Below are 21,945 nucleotides of genomic sequence, written 5' to 3'. Positions count from 1 at the left end.
AACTGTACTTCTGATGGGAAATGGAGAGCAATTTAGGAGCAATGGTTTGACATTTTGACATGTACAGTATAATTACAGCATTCAATCAACAACATGTTTGACCTTTTAGCTTAAAATCTTTATTTTTTGACTAGGACTGTAATGTTTAACTTTTTTATGCTATACTAAATGACTGTAATGTTTAACTTTTAAGGTTTTTTTTACCTCGTTCTTAAAGTGTTTGTACCAAGGTACTAGACCTTCAGATGTTGTCGTGCGGGCCAATATGAAAAACTTTTCACTGTACTCCTATGTACTTGAGTACACATGACAATAATGTCGAAGTCTAAATCTGAAACTTCCATTGAAAATCCTTGAAGCCAGTAATGAAAGAGAAATCATTCTTTCTAATTCATCTCTGACTTGCCCTTAGTTTCTTTTTGCAGGCACTGATGGACTCTTGGTGTGTTTCCAGAACATCCTACCCTATTCGGTTGCAGGGATCTGGGATTTGATCTTTGAAATCTGAGGTTATGGAATAGTCAAGCTAGTGCCAACGGTTTTCTGTCTCCCCCATGCTCTCACTAACCAGAAAAATGCTGCTAATTGCCGATTTCTCAATAGAAATTCCCGAAAACAGTAACTGCTGAAGCCAAGCCAACTGGACAAGGGTGAAGAGCCTGTGTAGTTAACTTGCAAGCAGCATTCAAGAAAAGAGTCTGTATGTTCACAAGGCATTAGTGATATACCAGTAATGTCATTGGGTGAGGCTCTTCTCTCTTGTTGTCTGGTCTATTCCCCATTGGAGGAAAAAACAATGACTGCAGATGCTGGAAACCAGATTCTGGATTAGTGGTGCTGGAAGAGCACAGCAGTTCAGGCAGCATCCAAAGTGCTGCAAAATCGACATTTCGGGCAAAAGCCCTTCATCAGGAATAAAGGCAGTGAGCCTGAAGCGTGGAGAGATAAGCTAGAAGAGGGTAGGCGTGGGGAGAAAGTAGCAAAGAGTACAATGGGTGAGTGGGGGAGGGGATGAAGGTGATAGGTCAGAGAGGAGAGGGTGGAGTGGATAGGTGGGAAAGGAGATAGACAGGTAGGACAAGTCCGGACAAGTCATGGGGACAGTGCTGAGCTGGAAGTTTGGAATTAGGGTGAGGTGGGGGAAGGGGAAATGAGGAAACTGATGAAATTCACATTGATGCCCTGGGGTTGAAGTGTTCCGAGGCAGAAGATGAGGCGTTCTTCCTCCAGGCGTCTAGTGATGACGGAGTGGCGGTGAAGAAGGCCCAGGACTTCCACGTCCTTGGCAGAGTGGGAGGGGGAGTTGAAATGTTGGGCCACGGGGCGTTGTGGTTGATTGGTGCGGGTGTCCCGGAGATGTTCCCTAAAGCGCTCTGCTAGGAGGCGCCCAGTATCCCCAATGTAGAGGAGACCGCATTGGTAGTAACGGATACAATAAATGATATTGGTGGATGTGCAGGTAAAACTTTGGATGTGGAAGGCTCCTTTAGGGCCTTGGATAGAGGTGAAGGAGGAGGTGTGGGCACAGGTTTTACAGTTCCTGTGGTGGCCGGGGAAAGTGCCAGGATGGGAGGGTGAGTTGTAGGGGGGCGTGGACCTGACCAGGTAGTCACAGAGGGAACGGTCTTTGCGGAAGGTGGAAAGGGGTGGGGAGGGAAATATATCCCTGGTGGTGGGGTCTTTTTGGAGGTGGCGGAAATGTCGGCGGATGATTTGGTTTATGCGAAGGTTTGTGGGGTGAAAAGTGAGCACCAGGTGCGTTCTGTCCTTGTTACGGTTGGAGGGGTGGGGCTGAGGGCAGAGGTGCGGGATGTGGACGAGATGCATTAGAGGGCATCTTTAACCAAGTGGGAAGGGAAATTGCGGTCTCTAAAGAAGGAGGCCATCTGGTGTGTTCTGTGGTGGAACTGGTCCTCCTGGGAGCAGATACGGCGGAGGTGGAGGAATTGGGAATATGGGATGGCATTTTTGCAAGCGGTAGGGTGGGAAGAGGTATAATCCAGGTAGCTGTGAGAGTCGGTGGGTTTGTAAAAAATGTCAGCGTCAAGTCGGTCGTCTTTAATGGAGATGGAAAGGTCCAGGAAGGGAGGTGTCAGAGATGGTTTAGGTAAATTTAAGGTCAGGGTGGAATGTGTTGGTGAAGTTGATGAATTGTTCGACCTCCTCGCGGGAGCATGAGGTGGCGCCAATGCAGTCATCAATGTAGCGGAGGAAGAGGTGGGGAGTGGTGCCGGTGTAATTACGGAAGATCAACTGTTCTACGTAGCCACCAAAGAGACAGGCATAGCTGGGGCCCATACATGTGCTCAGGGCTACCCCTTTGGTCTGGTGGAAGTGGGAGGATTCAAGGGAGAAATTGTTAAGGGTGAGGACCAGTTTAACCAAACGAATGAGTGTCAGTGGAAGGGTACTATTGGGGACGTCTGTTTGTTTCCTCTCCAGATGTCCCCAACAGTACCCTTCCACTGACACACTCGTTCATTTGGCCGAACGGGTCCTCATCCTTAACAATTTCTCCTTTGAATCCTCCCACTTCCTCCAGACCAAAGGGGTAGCCATGGGCACATGTATGGGCCCCAGCTATGCCTGTCTCTTTGGTGGCGACGTAGAACAGTTGATCTTCCGGAATTACACCGGCACCACTCCCCACCTCTTCCTCCGCTACATTGATGACTGTATTGGCGCGAGGAGGTCGAGCAATTCATCAACTTCACCAACACATTCCACCCTGACCTTAAATTTACCTGAACCATCTCTGACACCTCCCTTCCTGGACCTCTCCATCTCCATTAATGACAACCGACTTGACACTGACATTTTTTACAAACCCACCAACTCCCACAGCTACCTGGATTACACCTCTTCCCACCCTACCTCTTGCAAAAATGCCATCCCATATTCCCAATTCCTCCACCTCCGCCTTATTTGCTCCCAGGAGTACCAGTTCCACCACAGAACACACCAGATGGCCTCCTTCTTTAGAGACCGCAATTTCCCTTCCCACGTGGTTAAAGATGCCCTCCAACGCATCTAGTCCACATCCCGCATCTCTGCCCTCAGCCTCACCCCTCCAACCGTAACAAGAACAGAACGCACCTGGTGCTCACTTTTCACCCTACAAACCTTTGCATAAACCAAATCATCCACCGACATTTCCGCCACTTCCAAAAAGACCCCACCACCACGGATATATTTCCCTCCCCACCCCTTTCCGCCTTCCGCAAAGACCGTTCCCTCTGTGACTACCTGGTCAGGTCCACGCCACCCCTACAACCCACCCTCCCATCCTGGCACTTTCCCCTGCCACGGCAGGAACTGTAAAACCTGCGCCCACACCTCCTCCCTCACCTCCATCCAAGGCCCTAAAGGAGCCTTCCACACCCATCAAAGTTTTATCTGCATATCCACCAATATCATTTGTCTCCGTTGCTCCCAATGCGGTCTCCTCTACATTGGGGAGACTGGGCGCCTCCTAGCAGAGCGCTTTAGGGAATATCTCCGGGACACCCGCACCAATCAACCACACTGCCCCGTGGCCGAACATCTCAAATCCCCCTCCCGCTCTGCCAAGGACATGGAGGTCCTGGGCCTCCTTCACCGCTGCTCCCTCACCACCAGACGCCTGGAGGAAGAACGTCTCATTCTACCTCGGAACACTTCAACCCCAGGGCATCAATGTGGACTTCAACAGTTTACTCATTTCCCCTTCCCCCACCTCACCCTAATTCCAAACTTCCAGCTCAGCACTGTCTCCATGACTTGTCCTACCTGCCTACCTCCTTTTCCACCTATCCACTCCACCCTATCCTCCCTGACCTATCATCTCCATCCCCTCCCCCACTCACCCATTGTACTCTATGCTACTTTCTCCCCACCCCCACCCTCCTCTAGCATATCTCTCCACGTTTCAGGCTCACTGCCTTTATTCCTGATGAAGGGCTTTTGCCCGAAACGTCGATTTCGCTGCTCCTTGGATGCTGTACTAGTCCCCATTGGAGTCACACCCATTTCCACTTCATCTAAAGGGGTAAGATGGACAGTGTCTGCAGGGACACCATGTGCAAAGTTCTGGCTAAAGGGTGAAAGAACGTACCCAACGTCACCTCATCCTGATAGCCACCTTTGTGTGTGTGGCTAATCACGGGGTAGCACGGTGGCTCAGTGGTTAGCGCTGCTCCCTCACAATGCCAGGGACCCGGGTTCAATTGCTGCCTCGGGTGACTGTCTATGTGGAATTTGCAAATTGTCCCCATGTCTGCATGGGTTTCCTCCAGGTTCTCCGGTTTCCTCCCACAATCCAAAGATGTGCAGGTCAAGTAAATTGGCCATGCTAAATTGCCCACAGTTTAGGTGCATTAGTTAGGGGTAAATGGAAGGGAATGGGTCTGGGTGTATTACTCTTCGGAGGGTCAGTGAGGACTTGTTGGGCCGAATGGCCTGTTTTCATACAGTAGGGAATCTAGTCTAATCAAGGTCTGCGTAGACCTTTAGTACTGAAATACCAAATTTTACTACGTACTGAGGTTCTACCTGTCCCTGGTGTTGCAAAGGATTGGACTGGCCTCACACCTGTAAACCTCTCTATGAAGGACAAAGAAAAACACCTTTAACCACAAATCTGTCAGGATGTAGTCTGCATGTAGCATCCTCTAGACCCTGCTGGAAAAGGAGAGGTTCGATCCTGTCGGGGTGCTCCCTGAGCAGGCTGTCAAAGTCATTTGGCAGATGCCTTATCGCCTACTTTCCAACAAGCACCAAGCCATCACTTGGCTGGTGGTGAGAAGACCACTACCTGTGAGATCCTCTATATATGTACAGACTCTTGCAGCAACTGAGAGGGTGGGGAGACTTTCACACATCTCCTTCTGGAATGTGCCTTTGTAAAGGAAGCCTGGAGGAAGCTGCAGCGGTTCCTGTCGAGGATTGTCCCGAGCAACTCCGTGAGGCAGGACTCTGTGTTCTACCGTTTGTTCCCCAACACTGAGATAAACTTCAACTGCACCTTGAAGACCATCACCTTGGTGAAAGATGCTGTTTGGTCTACCTACTGCATTTCTAACGCCCCTCCCCCAAGTCCGTCCTCCCTACCTTTTATCTTAGCCTGCTGGACACACTTTCCTCAGTCCTGAAGAAGGGCTCATGCCCGAAACATCAATTCTCCTGCCCTTTGGATGTTGCCTGACCTGCTGCACTTTTCCAGCAACACATTTTTTCAGCTCTGATCTCCAGCATCTGCAGTCCTCACTTTCTCCTGCCTGAAATGTGTTGGTCTTCCAGAGCAAGGAGTTGACCCTGACTAAGTGTTGCAGACTGGCACATTCCAAGGTCCAGGACAATGACAGGAGCACACTAACACTTGGGGCAGCTGCCACCAAGATGCAGTGGGTAAAAACCACCCTTGGAGGGTCTTTCTGGCCAAGTTAAATGGGGGCCTGTTCAGTTACCTTGATGCCTCAAATATTTGTAAATAGATTCGTGAACAATAATAAATGCCTTTAGTTTATTTTTTTGGATAGAATCACACCAATATTTATTGTTTCTTCATGTGCTGCTGCACAGAACTTAACTGCTTTAGCAACTATGTACGTATATAAAGATTTTTATGAATAAAGTACATTTTTGAAATAATGAGAAAGATAATATCACTGGGCTCCAGTGGCTCAGGTTAATGCTGTGCAAACCTGGGTTCAAATCCTGACACCCTGAAATTTAAACTCGTCATAAAATTTGCTATTGGAAGCTGGTCTCAATGACAGTCCCAATTAAACTTGTTCATTTTTGTAAAATAAATAATTTCTGGCTGACTAATGTCCTGTGAGGAAGGAAATCTGCCATCCCTAGCTGGTCTGGCCATCATGTGAGTCCAGACACCCAACAGTGTAGCTGATTCTTAACTGCCCTCTGAAATGGCTGAGTGAGCCACTCAGCTCAAGAGGCAAATTGGGATGGGAAACAAATACTGGCCTCATCACCAACAATACGGTTCTCCCTCAGGGCTCACTCCCACACTGGGGCATGTCCGCTGGGATTATATGTTCTCTGGCATAGACACCTTGAGGTCAGAGGCAAGATTCATAGCATGGAAACAGACCCTTCGGTCCACACTGACCAGATATCCTAAATTAATCTATTCTCATTTGCTAGCATTTGGTACATATCGCTCTGTACTCTTCCTATAGATGTATCCATCCAATGTCTTTCAAATGTTGTCTTTGTACCAGCCTCCACCACTTCCTCTGGCAGTTTGTCCCACGCACTAAAAAAGTTGCTGCTTAGGTTCTATACTCTAGGCCACAGCTAACACTACAGTCAAAGTGGGACTTGGAGGTAAGATCTGATTAGACCAAGTATAATCCCAGATACTAATCAATGACTCAAAAAGAGGAGGGAATGTCATTGGAGGTGGCATTTTGAGAAGTTTCTCACTTTGAGGCAGTGCAATTTGGGCATTTTCCAGATTAACTCTCCCAAAGATTGAGACCCAAACTCGGTCTGTTGGCTTGCGTTTTTCTTTTGGAATGACCCTCTGACCCTGGCTCTACCCACAGGTCTCCCCTGCACTGGGTAACAAGAGGTCACCTAGCAACACCTTGCCCGCAACTCCACACTGGGACCCGCTGCATCCTGCCCATTTCCACCACAGGGAACCAGAGCGACAAACTCTCCGTGTGGAACGAGACTCCGGGAGCAAACTGAGGCACAGGCAGAGAAGTGAGCATAAGCAGATAATTTGGTCTCCGTTTCATTCACCGTCCTTTCAGCCCCGGTTGGACATTGACTGACCTCAAAGTAGCAATCTCAGGAGCTATTTCCCAATCTGAGGGATGGTTTACCAGCTTAGAGATTGTATATCAATTTTAAAGGGCCAGTGTACCAATCTCAGAGGCAGTGTACCAATTTCATAGACAGTGTGCCAATTTCAGGGGTATGGGTTCAAGTCCCTTTCCCCAGAGCATCAACTGAAACTTGGAGTGTAGGCCTGAGGGACCACAGTATGTGTGTGATATTAAAGTAAGACTCTCTCTCCCATTTGAATGCAGATGGTCCCCAGGATGCTATTCTAAAATGGAGGGTGAGTGGGGGTGTGGTTTAGGTGTCTCAAGACTGATATTCATCCCTCAAACAACCTTATCAAATCAGATTATAGACTCATGGGACCTTGCTGTGCATAATTTAGCTGCTATACTTCCTACATTAGCACATTGACAACATTGCAAAAGCCACTTGGTCTGGTATAAAGCATTGGAGGGGAGGAGGCAGCAGCAATGTCTCAGGTTGTGAAGGACATGACAGAAATCAAAGTGCTGACTCAGTAAATACGTCACTCTGCCTTATAGCAATGTTCTTGCTGCCAGTAAACGTTCCTCTGCTATTGGAAACTGTCCCTCAAACTAATTCTGCCCAGATGAATTTACTCAGGTTGAGACAGAAGGTTCACCTCTGGAGATAGTCTATCGTTCTTAATGGGCATAAACTGCCATTTCCGTTGAAGTTGAGTCACAGATTGATGCAACCTATGTTTATTGAAACATTCTAATGCAGGAGTAGGCCATCTGGTCCTTTGAGATTGCGCTGCTATTCAACTTGATCATGGCTGATCATTTGACTTACAACAAGAACAGCAATCTGCATTTATACAGCACCTACGATTTTGCCAACGATCATTTCACAATTCCGATTTCCAAATAAAAATCTAACACTGAGCCACACAGGGAGGTATTAGAAGAGGCAGCCAAAAGTTTTCAGTGAAACAAGGAGGTTTTTGAAGAGTTTCCTAAAGGAAAAGGGAGGGAGAGGAAGGCAGAGAGATTTACGAAGAATATTTTAAAGTTTAGGGTGCAGGCAACTGAAAGGGGCAAAGGTGGGAGCTATAAATGTGGGGGAAGGGAAATAGACAAGGGGTAGTCGTCAGAGGAGCACAGTGACCTGAGATGTCAGTGTTGTGTATAAGAAATGGGGGTAAAATTTTGTGCATTCAGTCTATAACGGTTGCTCCACCATTCAATAGAAACACAGCTGACTTCTATCTCAATTTCTAATCCTGTTCACGATTTCATTAGTTTCCTAAAAAATCAATTAATCTCTCATTCTTCATTCATAACCGCCTAAGATAATCATAAAATCTCACAACACTCTAAGTGATGACATTTCTCTTCACATCAGACTCACAAGAAGTCAGCCATTTGAGACTATGTCCTAGACTCCTCAGTAAGGAAGATCATTACCCCACCTATTAAGTATCAAGCTCTTTGAGATTCCTGCTATGTCCTCCTTAGGTACGAGAACCAAAACCGTACACAATACTTCTGGTTTGACTGCACCAAAGTTCTGCACAATTGCAGTCAGACTTGAATCTGTTGAGTGGGGCTTTGAGGAGGGTGGAGTTACTGCTGAAAAGACCAAAATTTTGCTCACATCAGGACAAACGCAAGATTGCTAAATTTTAAAATGTCACAACAGTTTATACTATAGGAGAAAAAGAAACACACAGTTTCCTGTTGCCTTCTCCTGGCAATACATCACAATCAACTTACCAATCAATCAGCATCCTTTTCTTCTGCAGTACACATTGTTGTGATTGTCTAAAATTTGGCATTCTTGCATTTGTCCTGATGAGCACAAGGTGCAAGTCTTTCGCAATGTGTCTCTCTTTTTAGCAATGTTCAGGCTGGAATGAGGGAGAAGCAAGGCCATGGAGTGGATGTGAATGCAGTTTCATCACGTGGTTGATTTGCTGACCCATCTGTAAGTGATGCCATGGGGTTTGAGGAAGGAGTTTGAGCTGTAATCATTGTTACTGATCCTTGTTCTCATTTGTTCCAGGAAGAAACTCATTGATTCACCTGGCACCAACCTCTTATCAATCAGAGGGTGAGTAAAGGCTGGCATATTGTCAATGGATAGGAACAAAATGTGAGACTTTAGTCCCAGGGAACAGAATTCCAGAACCTTGTATCATCCTTAGCAATTCCAACTCCTGAGTATTCAAACATAAAATATACAGGAGTTTGAGAGTTACAGGGTTTGAGAGGGAGTTGTTAGGAAGGGATTGGGTGTTTGATGTCTTGAAAGGATGGAGGGGATGGTATGTAGGAGGGGCGGATGGAGGAGGAGGGTTTGGGAGGAGATGGGAATGGAGGTGGGGAGAGACGCTGAGATGAATGGAGTGGTTGTAGGGATTGACCAAAGGAGGGAGATTGAGAGGGACAGGGAGAAAGTGAGAGGACAGAGGCAAGGGATTAGGAGAAATAGGGAATTGGAGAATGGAAGGGTTGAGGAAGGTGGAGAGGCTGGGGAAGAACATGGAGATGGTTACAAACAAGGAATGGAAGAGAGAAAGAGCAGAGGCAAGGGATGAGTGGGACAGAGAAATGGGAGGGTGGTAAGTAGGGCCAAGGTAGGTGGAAGGGTTCACGTTGTAAGGGAGAAGTGAGGGTCAACAGCTTCAGAATATTCTATGGTTGATAGCTTAAAACCAGATAATTAGTAGAATTTGATGAAAATGTTCAATAGGGTCAATAAAGAGAAACCAACTCATCTGGTGGAGAGAATTCAGAACTTAAAATTAGAGGCAGGCCATTTAGGAGTGATGTTTGGAAGCACGTTTATTGATAATCCTTCAACAGGATGTCGGTGTCACTGGCTGGGCCAGCATTTATTGCTTAACCCTAGCTGCCTTGAGAAAGTGGTAGTGAGCTGCCTGCTTGAACTATTGCATTGTATGGTGTAGGGACACCCAGAGTGCTGTTAGGGAGGGAGTTCCAGGATATTGTCCCAGAAACACTAATGGAACAGTGATATATTTCCAAGTCAGGATGGTGTATGACTTGCAGAATGTGTGTTCTCATATCTGCTGCCCTTGTCCTTCTAGGTGGTAGATTCATGAGTTTGGAAGATGCTATTTAAAGGAACCTTGAAAAAAAATCTGTAACTCTCTAATCTGAAAAACTAGAGAGGTCAAGGTTGAGAGTCAATTGAAAATTTTTAGCTGGGTAAGGAGCTGAGTTTCAGAACCGAGATGAGTAGAGTGGCAATACAGATAGGCCAAAATCTTATTAAATTGTAAAACAGGACTGAAAAGTTGGAATGGCCTGCTCCTGTTCCTATGTTCCTTGATGCTAGAGAAGTTGGTTGGATTTATTGATTGGAGAGGGGGACAAGTGATAGTCCAGAACTGGAAAACTGCAGACCAAGCCTGGAGTGAAGGGTCTCGAGTTAACGTTCTCGATGAAGAATGACCGATGCTGCCCCTGTTACCCAGCGGATATGCATAGTTAATGGCTAAGGACATGATTGAGGTAGGCTGCGACAGCTGCCTTGCACCATTTGCTTTCTTGGCTTCTCAGTGAAGGGTGGATAAGGCACTGAAAGACATCCAAGTAATTAAAGAAAGAGGAGGAGAAGATACAGAGTTCACGAGAGGAAAGCTGGTAATATTTATCAGAATAATAATGTGCATTGTCTCTCTGTCTTCCCTGACGCTTCTTTTAGGTGATAATACCATTATTCACTGGCAGAAGATCATATATACCGGGCAATCCTTCGAACAGAACAATAGTACAATCACCATTAAAGGGAATGGTTACTATCTTATTTACACTCAGGTATGGAGAAGGCTGCACTTTCAATAGCCAGAGGCTCAAGCCAGGGGCTTTGGTCAGGGATGGATGTAGCTCATTGTCTCAGGTGAAGCTGATCCCTAAATATTGACTTGGTTTGAGGGGAAAGGAGAAATGAGAGCGAGAGAGACAGAGACAGAGATGGAATGAATGAATGAATGGAGTAAGTGAATGAAGCACTGAATGAAAGAAAAAAATTAGCATATGATTAAATGAATCAAAATTAATAAGTATGTTCATGAGATGCTGACTTGGCCAGCATTTATTTCCCATCCTCGATTGTTCCACTTAAGAATCAATTGAATTACCAAGAGTCTGGAGTCACATGTATGCCAGACCAGGTTAGGATGGCAGATTTCCTTTCCAAAAGGGCACAAGTAGCCCAGATCATGTTAAACAGAATCTGGAAAGTGGTTATACGGGTCACCATTAGTCTATACCTTTCTTGAGTTCTATTTCAAAAATCATATCGCTATGGCAAGATTCAAACAAACCCACATTCCCCAGAACATTAGCCTGGGACTCCAGTCCTAAGTATTTATATTAGCAAGTTGATGTGATCTGGAATGCACTGTGATTCCTTCATTTGAGGAGGTAACTAGAGATCCTGATGGGGTCGGATGGTGGGGAGAGGGCTTGTCATACCTCCAATACTGACTGAGCTGTTTCAACACTGTGCCCAGGTCCTGTATAAGGACCGGACGTTTGTCATGGGTCATGTCGTAAAAAGAAAGGAACAGAACAGGCAGAAAGAGGAAGAGGAAGAGACCCTGCTCAGATGCACACAGAATATGCCTGAGGAACAGCCTTTCAGTACCTGCTACAGTGCAGGTAAGTATTTTCTTCTGCTATTTCACCCCATAATTCCAATGTAGATGTATTCCCGTTCATAATATCTTTTTTCACTTCCTGTTTGTTGGAGGGAAAATTATATCAGGCTGTCTTTGTCTAACACGGCTCACATTCTGCTGTGATTTCAAAGTGGCCACTATATAATAGAGCTTCAGAGTAGTATAGTGTTAACAAACTCAGAATTCAACAATTAGGTGACAATTTCCATATTGATGGTGTATAGATTCCTCTGTTAAAAGTTTAGTTTCACAATTGCTTCTATTGGAACACAGAACTGTACAGCACAGGAATAGGCCCTTCAGTCCATAATGGTGTGCTGAATATAACACCAAATTAAACCAATACTTCCTGCCTGCCTGCTCTTGGTCCATATGCCTCCAATCCTTGCATATTCCTGTGCTTATCTGAAAGTCCCTTAAACACCCCTTTCATATCTGCCACCACCACCACCCCTAGTAGCACGTTCCAGACTCCTACCACTCTGTATAAAACTCTCACAACACCTTTGAACTTTTCCCCCTCTCACCTTAAATATATGCCCCCTAGTATTAGACATTTTAACTCTGAGAAAGATAGGGTTGACTGTCAGAACCTACGTTTCTCATAATTTTATAGACTTCTATCAAGTCTCCCCTCAGCCTCCAGAGAAAACAACCCGAATTTTGAAAATATTTGTGGCTCAGGTTGAGGTTCTGGATGTGAGTTTGCTTCCTGAGCTGGAAGGTTCGGTTTCAGATGCTTCATCACCATACTAGGTAAATCACTGTGTTCTGTCCCGCTTTCTATTTATGTGTTTAGGTTTCTTTGGGTTGGTGATGTCATTTCGGTTCCTTTTTCAGAGGATGGTAGATAGGGTCCAAATCAATGCGTTTGTTGGTAGAGTTTTGGATGGAATGCCATGCTTCTAGGAATTCTCATGCATGCCTTTGTTTGGTTTGTACTAAGATGGATGTGTTGTGTCAGTCAAAGTGTATTCTTTCTCATCTGTATATAAGGATACTAGTGATAGTGGGTCATTTCTTTCTGTGGCCAGCTGATGTTCATGAATCCTGGTGGCTAGTTTTCTACCTGTTTGTCCAACGTAATGTTTATTACAGTCCCTGCACAGTCTTTGCAGTCCTCCTCATAAAAGAGGAGGAAAACAACACCAAACTGCCATTCCTAGATGTCACAATAGGAATGGGGAACTTCAAACCAGCATCTGCAGGAAAACCACACATATGGACCAAATAGTTAAGTAATCATCCCAACACCCACAAACAAAGCTGCGTTTGGACATTATTTCAATGAGGCACTGCAGCACCAAGGAACTACGAACAGCAGAAGAAAACCACCTATACAGCATATTCAAGAAGAACGGGTACCCAATAAACACAATCTGCTGATTTCTCAACAACAAACCCAAACATCTAGACAAAATGCACCCAGAAACCCTAACCACTTCACCCTACATCAAAGACATCTCGGAAATGACTGCCAGACTACTCAGGCCTCTTGGCATCATGGGAGCCCACAAACCAACCAACACATTTAAACAGTAGCTAATGAACTGAAAAGACCCTATACAAAGAACATGCAAAATGCACATCGTCTACAAAATATTTTGCAAGGACTGTAATAAACACCACTTTGGACCAAGTGGCAGAAAACTCACTACCATGATTCATGAACATCAACTTGCCACAAAAACCTACTATCATGACCCACTATCACCGGTATCCTTACATACAGATGAGGAAGAACACCACTTGTAATATGATGACCAGAATTGAACACAATACTCGAAGTGTGACCTAACCAAAGTCTTATAAAGCCGCAATACGACATCCTGACTCTTGTACTCAATTCAGTACATACTCATTGACAGTGATAGCTATTAAAACTCAAATACATACTTATGACAGGGTTGTTGAAGTATTAAAAGAGCATAAAATCAGGAAAAGGGCATTCAGCAGTTTGAACCTGTTCCACCATCCAAAAAGATCTCAGGTGATCTTCCACCCTTCTTCGATCACGTTTACCTTTGTGGCCAGAACTCACTAGAACGCAGGAAGTTGAGGGGCATTCTGACAGAAGTTTATAAGAGTGTGAATGGCATAGATAGCTTCGTATTTTTCACTCTTTTTCCCAGGATGGAGAGGTCAATTACTAGGGGACACAGGTTTATGATGCCATGTGGGGGAGGGAGGGGGTGCGTGTTTAAAAGAGATGTGCAAGGCAAGTCTTTCGCACAAAAGGAAAGTGAGTGCTGGAATGTATTGCCAGAGGAGGTGGTGAAAGCAGACACAAAAGCAGCATTCAAGAAGCACCTGGACAAAGACATGAATAGGAAGGGAATAGAGGGATACGGATCTTGTAAGCGAAGCGAAGATAATTTTCGTATGAAAGGGCAAAATGTGTTGGCGCAGGCTTGGAGGGCTGAAGGGCCTGTTCCTGTGCTGTATTGTTCGATCAATCACAATACTGAATATACTTATCGCCTGAGCACTCACAGCTCTCTGAAGTAGAAAATTCCAAACTAAAATATTCATAACTATTTGACATTTCTTCTCATCTTGACCCTAAATGACCAATGCCTTACTGGAAGGCATTCTCCATCAGTTCTGCACTCTCCAGGTGGGGAAACAATTTCTTGACATATACCCTTCAAGCACTCTAAGGACTTTATACATTTCAGTGAGATCACATCTTATTCATTCAAGCTCCAGTGAATATAGGCCTATTCTACTGAGTCTCTTCTCAGACGATAACCCTTTCATTCCAGGAATCAGTCTGATGAACCTTTTTTGGCCCACCTCACACACAAGCTTGGTTAATGCAAGGAGATTAATTGCCTACTGTACTCCTCACCAAAGTCCTATATAATTGCAAGCAGTCTTGCTTGCTCGATTTTGGGAAGTAACTTTACAATAGAAATGTTGATCCAATAACAAAGGAACGGATAAGGCCATTCAGCCCCTTGAGACTGTCCAATGAAATCATGCCTGATCTGCACTGTAACAGCATCTAGCCACTTTGGTTCTGTAACATGTAACCCCCTTGCCAAACAGAGGTCTACCAATGTCAGTTTTGAAAGGCCATTAGCATCAATGATCTTTATCAGATGGACAACTCAGTGAAAAACCTGCTTCCTGACATTGCCTGAGTGGCCTGGCTTGAATTTTAAGCTTCTATCACCTCCATCCCCTGTTCTGGATTGCCTACTATCAGAGGAAATATTTTTTCTTTATTAAACTGATCAAATACATTACTTGTCTTCAACATAAGTAATGGCATCAAAAGACAATGACTCTTAACTCAACTTCCCTGTTTGGAATGACTTGTTTACTCAGATGTTAGACTTTCAAGATAGATTGCACTTCTATAGCTTCTTCCACCTCAAGAAATCAAATTCATTACAAATAATGAAATGCCTTTTTGGTAGAGCAATCATCATTGTAATGTTGGAAATGCAAACAGAAAGACCCTACAAATCTTAGTGTAAATGTAACAAAATACTAGATAATCGACATTTTTAGCGAGGTTGGTTTGAGTATAGATATTGAACAGGACTGTACTGTTCCCTTTTGAAATACTATACAACCACAGCAATTTTTACACCTACCCTGAGGGGCAGATAGGGCATTGTAACTGAAAGCTGCTACATCCTTGAGTGTAGCACTTCCTCATTGGCAATATAGATCAAATCTAGAGAACCATGATCAATACTGGGCAAAGCTAAGGGCAGGATCAGTAGAATATACTCCTCAGAATAATACCTGGATGCAAAGAGTTTAATCATACATGGAAATTACACATTTATGTGTGTCCTTTCGAATACAATTCTTTGGAATTTAAGTGAAATTTGATCAGTAGAGAGAAACTGTTCCTTTGATTGGCTAGTCTTGGAAAAAGTGAACTAGAATTAGAGTAATCATTTCCAGCATAAAATTTGAGAACACATTTCTGCAGTAAAGGTATGGAAGAATATTGAAACCTTTTTCAGAAATGGTAATTTGATGCTCAGTAGTTTAATTTTAAATCTGACATTGTTCGGGTGCTCTTAACCATACATATAAAGGATGTAAAACAATGGAAGGTACATGGAGTTTGACTGCAGATCTGCCATGATTCTCATGGAATGACAGAAAGGTTCATGGGGCTGAATGAATTCCTCCTTTTCCTATCAGCAAGATTTTATATTCAAAGAATTTGCATAAACAGATCATTTAGAGTCAGAGTTATACAGCATGGAAACAGACTCTTCTGTCCAACTCATCCACTAGTCCCATTTGCCAGCATTTGGCCCTTATCCCTCTAAACACTCCCAATTCATGTGCCCATCCAGATGTTTTTACACACCCCACCGGTCCCTTTCAAATCTTTCCTCTCTCACCTTAAACCTATGCCCTTTAGTTTTGGACTCCTTTAGCCTGGGCAAAAGACCTTAGCTATTCACCCCATCCATGCCCCTCATGATTTTATAAACCTTTATAAACGTCACCCCTCAGCCTCCGATGTTCCAGGGAGAAAAGCCCCAACTTGATCAATGCCTCTCCCTATAGCTCAAACCCTCCAGTTGTGGCAATATACTTGTAAATCTTTTCTGATTCCATTCAGGTTTAAAAACATCTTTTCCATAGCAGGGAGACCAGAACTAAACACAGTATTCTAAAAGTGGCCTAACCAATGTCCTGTACAGCTGCTACCATTATATCCCAACTCCTGAACTCAAAACATTGACCAATGAAGGCAAACATACTAAACACCTTCTTCATCACCCTAACTACCTGTGACTCCACATTCAAGAAACTATGCTCTTGCCAGCATTTTTGCTGCTCGAGCTCTTCTCGTTCTTCCTCCAGCATAATCCTCTATCCCTTCTTCCTCATACACTTATGCAATTCCCCAGAAAAATACACTGATCTTGTTTTTATACTGAAGATAATTTGTTTTCTCTGTTCTCCTTTTGAAGGTATCTACAAGCTACAGAAAGGGGACATCATAGAACTGGTGATTCCTCGGAATTCTGCGACCATTGTCATGGAGAAAGATTCGACTTTCATGGGATTGATGAAAGTGTGACCTAACCATAGAGATGTACAGCATGGAAACAGACCCTTCGGTCCAACCTGTCCACGCCGACCAGATATCCCAACCCAATCTAGCTCCACCTGCCAGCACCCGGCCCATATCCCTCCAAACCCTTCCTATTCATATACCCATCAAAACACCCCTTAAATGTTGCAATTGTACCAGCCTCCACCACATCCTCTGGCAGCTCATTCCATACACGTAACCACCCTCTGCGTGAAAAAGTTGCCCCTTAGGTCTCTCATATCTTTCCCATGTCACCCTAAACCTTTGCCCTCTAGTTCTGGACTCCCCGATCCCAGGGAAAAAAACTTTGTCTATTTATCCTATCTATGCCCCTCATAATTTTGTACCAGAGGGGCTAGCCATCACCTGACATCTTCCCCAACAGCAGCCATCATGCACTTTGAGCTCATTTTGTGTTTTTACATCTCAAACTCTGCTAGCTCCCCCCAGCTCTTGTGATTTGGATTTTTTTGTCCCTTTTTGTCCTTATTTCCCCAACTGGGGAGAAATACGCAGTCCCCTCCAACCTGTTCCATTGCCGATGGTGAAATTAAATCCAGAGATGTCCTCTCCGCACACACCATCTTTTCCTCTTCTTCTGATATGTGGCTCATTCTATATGCACATATTTCTTGGGAATTCTCTTCCAAACCACCTCAGCTATCTAACTTCTGGTTTCCTTAAGAACCTGAACACCGAGATCACAACTTTTGTGCCAATTGATAGGATTTTTACCTTTTGAGTTACAAAATTCTGTGTTTGAATTTATGTAGGGCTTGAACATAAAAATCCTTGTAGAGGGAGGAAGAGAGCTTCTTCAAGGAAGGCATCCTTGCAAGAGGATTTGCAGTAGGTTAAAATCTTCGAGGAGAAAGTGAGGTCTGCAGATGCTGGAGATCAGAGCTGAAAATGTGTTGCTGGAAAAGCGCAGCAGGTCAGGCAGCATCCAAGGAACAGGAGATTCGACGTTTCGGGCATAAGCCCTTCTTCAGGAATGAGGAAAGTGTGTCCAGCAGGCTAAGATAAAAGGTAGGGAGGAGGGACTTGGGAGAGGGGCGATGGAGATGCGATGGGTGGAAGGAGGTGATAGGCCGGAGTGGGGTGGGGGCAGAGAGGTCAGGAAGAAGATTGCAGCTTAGGAAGGCGGTGCTGAGTTAGAGGGATTTGACTGAGACAAGGTGGGGAGAGGGGAAATGAGGAAACTGGAGAAATCTGAGAGTTCATCCCTTGTGGTTGGAGGGTCCCCAGGCAGAAGATGAGGTGCTCTTCCTCCAACTGTCGTGTTGTTATGGTCTGGCGATGGAGGAGTCCAAGGGCCTGCATGTCCTTGGTGGAGTGGGAGGAGGAGTTAAAGTGTTGAGCCACGGGGTGGTTGGGTTGGTTAGTCCAGGTGTCCCAGAGGTGTTCTCTGAAACGTTCCGCAAATAGGCGCCCTGTCTCCCCAATATAGAGGAGGCCACATCGGGTGCAGCGGATGCAATAGATGATGTGTGTGGAGGTGCAGGTGAATTTGTGGCAGATATGGAAGGATCCCTTGGGGCCTTGGAGAGAAGTAAGGGAGGAGGTGTGGGCGCAAGTTTTGCATTTCTTGCGGTTGCAGGGGAAGGTGCCGGGAGTGGATGTTGGGTTCGTGGGGGGTGTGGACCTGATGAGGGAGTCACGGAGGGAGCGGTCTTTTCGGAACGCTGATAGGGGAGGGGAGGGAAATATATCCCTGGTGGTGGGGTCCGTTTGGAGGTGGCGGAAATGACGGCGGATGATACGCTGTATATGGAGGTTGGTGGGGTGGTAGGTGAGAACCAGTGGGGTTCTGTCCTGGTGGCGGTTGGAGGGGCGGGGCTCAAGGGCGGAGGAGCGGGAAGTGGAGGAGATGCGATGGAGGGCATCGTCGATCACGTCTGGGGGGAATCTGCGGTCCTTGAAGAAGGAGGCCATCTGGGCTGTGCGGTGTTGGAACTGGTCCTCCTGGGAGCAGATGCAGCGGAGACGAAGGAATTGGGAATATGGGAAGGCGTTTTTACAGGGGGCAGGGTGGGAGGAGGTGTAGTCCAGGTAGCTGTGGGAGTCAGTCGGTTTATAGTAGATGTCCATGTTGATTCGGTCGCCCGAGATAGAAATGGAAAGGTCTAGGAAGGGGAGGGAGGAGTCTGAGACGGTCCAGGTGAATTTGAGGTCGGGGTGGAAGTTGTTGGTAAAGTGGATGAACTGTTCAACCTCCTCGTGGGAGCACGAGGCAGCGCCAATACAGTCATCGATGTAGCGGAGGAAAAGGTGGGGTGTGGTGCCAGTGCAGTTGCGGAAGATGGACTGTTCCACATATCCTACGAAGTGGCAGGTATAGCTGGGGCCCATGCAGGTGCCCATGGCAACTCCTTTGGTTTGGAGGAACTGGGAGGATTGGAAAGAGAAGTTGTTCAGAGTGAGGACCAGTTCAGTCAGTCGAAGGAGGGTGTCAGTGGAAGGGTACTGGTTGGTACGGCAGGAAAGGAAGAAGCGGAGGGCTTTGAGTCCTTTGTGATGGGGGATGGAGGTGTACAGGGACTGGATGTCCATGGTGTCGAGGTATGTGGAGCCTGTTCCTGCCCCACCGAACTCATCTCCGCATACCTCAACACGGTCCTGTCCCCCTTAGTCCAAGAACTCCCCGCCTACGTTTGGGACACCAACCACGCCCTCCACCTCCTCCATGATTTTCGCTTCCCCGGTCCCCAACGCCTTATCTTCACCATGGACAATCCCAATTAATTTTCACAAATGAAAACAAATACTTGATTGTAAATCCATCACTGAATTGGTGATCCTAGCCATTGGAAGCTCTGGACAAAGAGTACAATGATTGTAAAGTCCTGCATTTGAGTCACCCTCCCCTTTCCTTGCCAGCTGATAGGATCACCCAATCAATCATCCCAGTTATTCTGCCATTACTAAAACATTAATGGTCCCCACAAACAATGTTCTGAAATCAGAATTTAAATTAAACAAAGACCATGTCACATTTTGACTGGTTTGACATATAGCCATGACCTGAAAATGAGTTATAATTCCACAAAGCAATGAATCGAATCAGAACCATTAAAAATGACCGTCTGAGGAATTCCATCTCTCCAGTAACTTTTCCTGTACTAGTTGCTAATTCTGTGTTGACATTTCTTGATATATCAGTGTTACTTTCTTTGTTCCATCACTGTGGCACAGATATGCCAATTCCTAGGTTTGTTAGGACAATAAAATGTTGGTGTTTACAGTTAAATATAAATTAAAAAGAGCATGGTTGTTCTGATTGGAGATGGTTTTTATAGAATGTCAGCCATAAGCAAAAGCTGGACATGTTGGATATTTTTACTACAAGCTAATTAACTCAAGATTTAATGAGATTACAGCTTTCTGCTGTCAGTGGAAAATAACACCAGAAAAGCTTTAAAAGAAATTTGCAAAACTATGGAGAAGAGATTGGCAAGTGAGATAAAATGAGTTGTGCTCGTGCGGACAGGTGGGCCAAAAGGCTGTGCTGTAACTATTTTATAATTCTATAATGCTAATCCACATCAGCATGGTTTAGAGCGGGAGCAGATGTCTTGCTGAAAGATCAAAAAAGGTTGTCCGTGAATTTTAAAATCATGCTGAGCCTTTGGTTTAACCAGGCAAAGTTGGCACATGGCTTCACCACAGATCTGAATTACAGCAGGATTAGTGTGAACCTTAATTGTGTGAGGTCTCTGACTAATTTAATTTGATCCTGTTTTGATGTGATTTATTGTCAGCAGACATATTTAACACACACCTCCCCATTCATTTCTATGTCTCATGTTGCCTCTACCAAGTCATTAAAAGAGCGATACAGTTAACCACCCCTCCTTCTTTCTTGGCATGGTCCTGCAACTTCTGTTCCCTTTCAGTATGTATTCAATCCTCTTTTGAAATTTGCAATTGAATTCATTTCCACCGCCCTTTCGGACAGCGTTTTCCAGATCACCAAAACTTGCTGCACGAGAAAGGTAAAAATCACTGCCCTCTCTGTTTCCATTTGCAATTAAAATTATTCCACGTCCTGTGATATCTTGCCGTTGGAAACAATTTCTCTATCCACATCCATGATTTAAAACACTTTTGCCTGAACTGTTCACGTTCTCAGGAGAACAATCCCAGCTACTTAAATCTTTCTACCTCACTGAAGCCACTCTTCCCTAGTGGATATCTTCCCTAAGGTCTTGACATCGCTCGTAAAGTGTACTTCCCAGAATCAGACTCAATTTACTTAATATAGCATACTTTCTTGGATTTCATGCTCTATTACACTATTTATGACTCAGTTGCTCTTAGTACAATGTCACTGCAAGCAGTTATTCCTTTGCTGACATTACCAATTGGGCAATCTAGGAGCTAATCCTCCATTTATAAACAAACTAAAAGACAGAACTAACCAAAATGTTAACTTTTTAATAAGAATTATTAATTGTAACAACTTAATTTTTAAAAAAGGGGTACAATTAGTCTTTACAATCAACTGGAGTTATATACAAATGTTTCAATCAGTACAGTATTTTAAAAAAAATCAAAAATATATTGTACCCTTATCGTTCTGGAGAGTGCTGTAAAATATAAAATATACATTCATATTTACACATATTTTAACATATTTAGTAAGCATCCCAATAATCCACCATAGGTTAAAATCCTGGGCATTTATTGTAATTGCAGATTTAACCTTTCTGTAAAAATGCCATTGTGTCAACTTTCAACGGAAAGGAGCAGACCTAGCCTTCGCTATCTGTGGGACGACTGTCAGGAAGCCCAGAATGACTTGGAGGAACGTTTTTTTGTCAAAGAAGGCCTATCACTTGACACTACAGATGTGGGGCACGTTTACACACCCAGCTCCTTCACCTTTGCAAATTTGAGCTTCGGTGGAGTCTTCCGCTTGTTTTTCATGGGATCATCAGTGTTCCTGATGATTTTGTACAACTCTATTGCATGTGCAGTCACAAAAATCATCCAGAAAATGTGCGAAAGCAGACGCGTGATGAGCCCAAACCATTCTAACACTTGCACGCTCTTTGGGAACAAATCATGATCAGATAGTGACAAACTCAGGAGGCTTATCTGTACAATCTCATATAAGAATATCCAAACGATGTAGCCTGCTACTCCCCAGAATATCTCCTTCCAGATAGATAGGAACAAGACAATAACTGCGATCAGAGTGAAACAGATAAATATAATTGATATGATGCAGTATATTTGCAGTCTGGAAATTTGAATCACGGAGGCAGGAGTAGTCACAGGCCTCATGTAACGAAAATGCCCTGATTCAAAGGTGAGCTGCATGATGGATACCATCAACATGAACAGTCCAGCCACAATACTTCCTTCTTTGGCGTTCAACCCACACACTTCT

The 21,945-nt window shown here is 44.7% G+C and overlaps 1 protein-coding gene across 1 annotated transcript in view; it reads left to right on the top strand.

The window, feature by feature from the left end:
• The window catches only part of LOC132835200 (tumor necrosis factor ligand superfamily member 13-like), a 29,766-nt gene extending 11,585 nt beyond the window's left edge, over positions 1-18,181 (top strand). Inside the window, exons 4-8 of the mRNA XM_060854565.1 lie at positions 6,549-6,711; positions 8,824-8,871; positions 10,492-10,604; positions 11,303-11,450; positions 16,426-18,181. Coding sequence (XP_060710548.1) covers positions 6,549-6,711; positions 8,824-8,871; positions 10,492-10,604; positions 11,303-11,450; positions 16,426-16,535 — 582 coding nt within the window. The 3' untranslated portion in view covers positions 16,536-18,181. The remainder of the gene's footprint in view (positions 1-6,548; positions 6,712-8,823; positions 8,872-10,491; positions 10,605-11,302; positions 11,451-16,425) is intronic.
• The last annotated feature ends 3,764 nt before the right edge of the window (positions 18,182-21,945 follow it).

Source organism: Hemiscyllium ocellatum, chromosome 44, assembly GCF_020745735.1.
Source record: "Hemiscyllium ocellatum isolate sHemOce1 chromosome 44, sHemOce1.pat.X.cur, whole genome shotgun sequence".
Lineage (NCBI taxonomy): Eukaryota > Metazoa > Chordata > Chondrichthyes > Orectolobiformes > Hemiscylliidae > Hemiscyllium > Hemiscyllium ocellatum.
The sequence above is the reverse complement of the archived record's forward strand: the minus strand, read 5'-3'. Positions and strand labels throughout refer to the sequence as shown.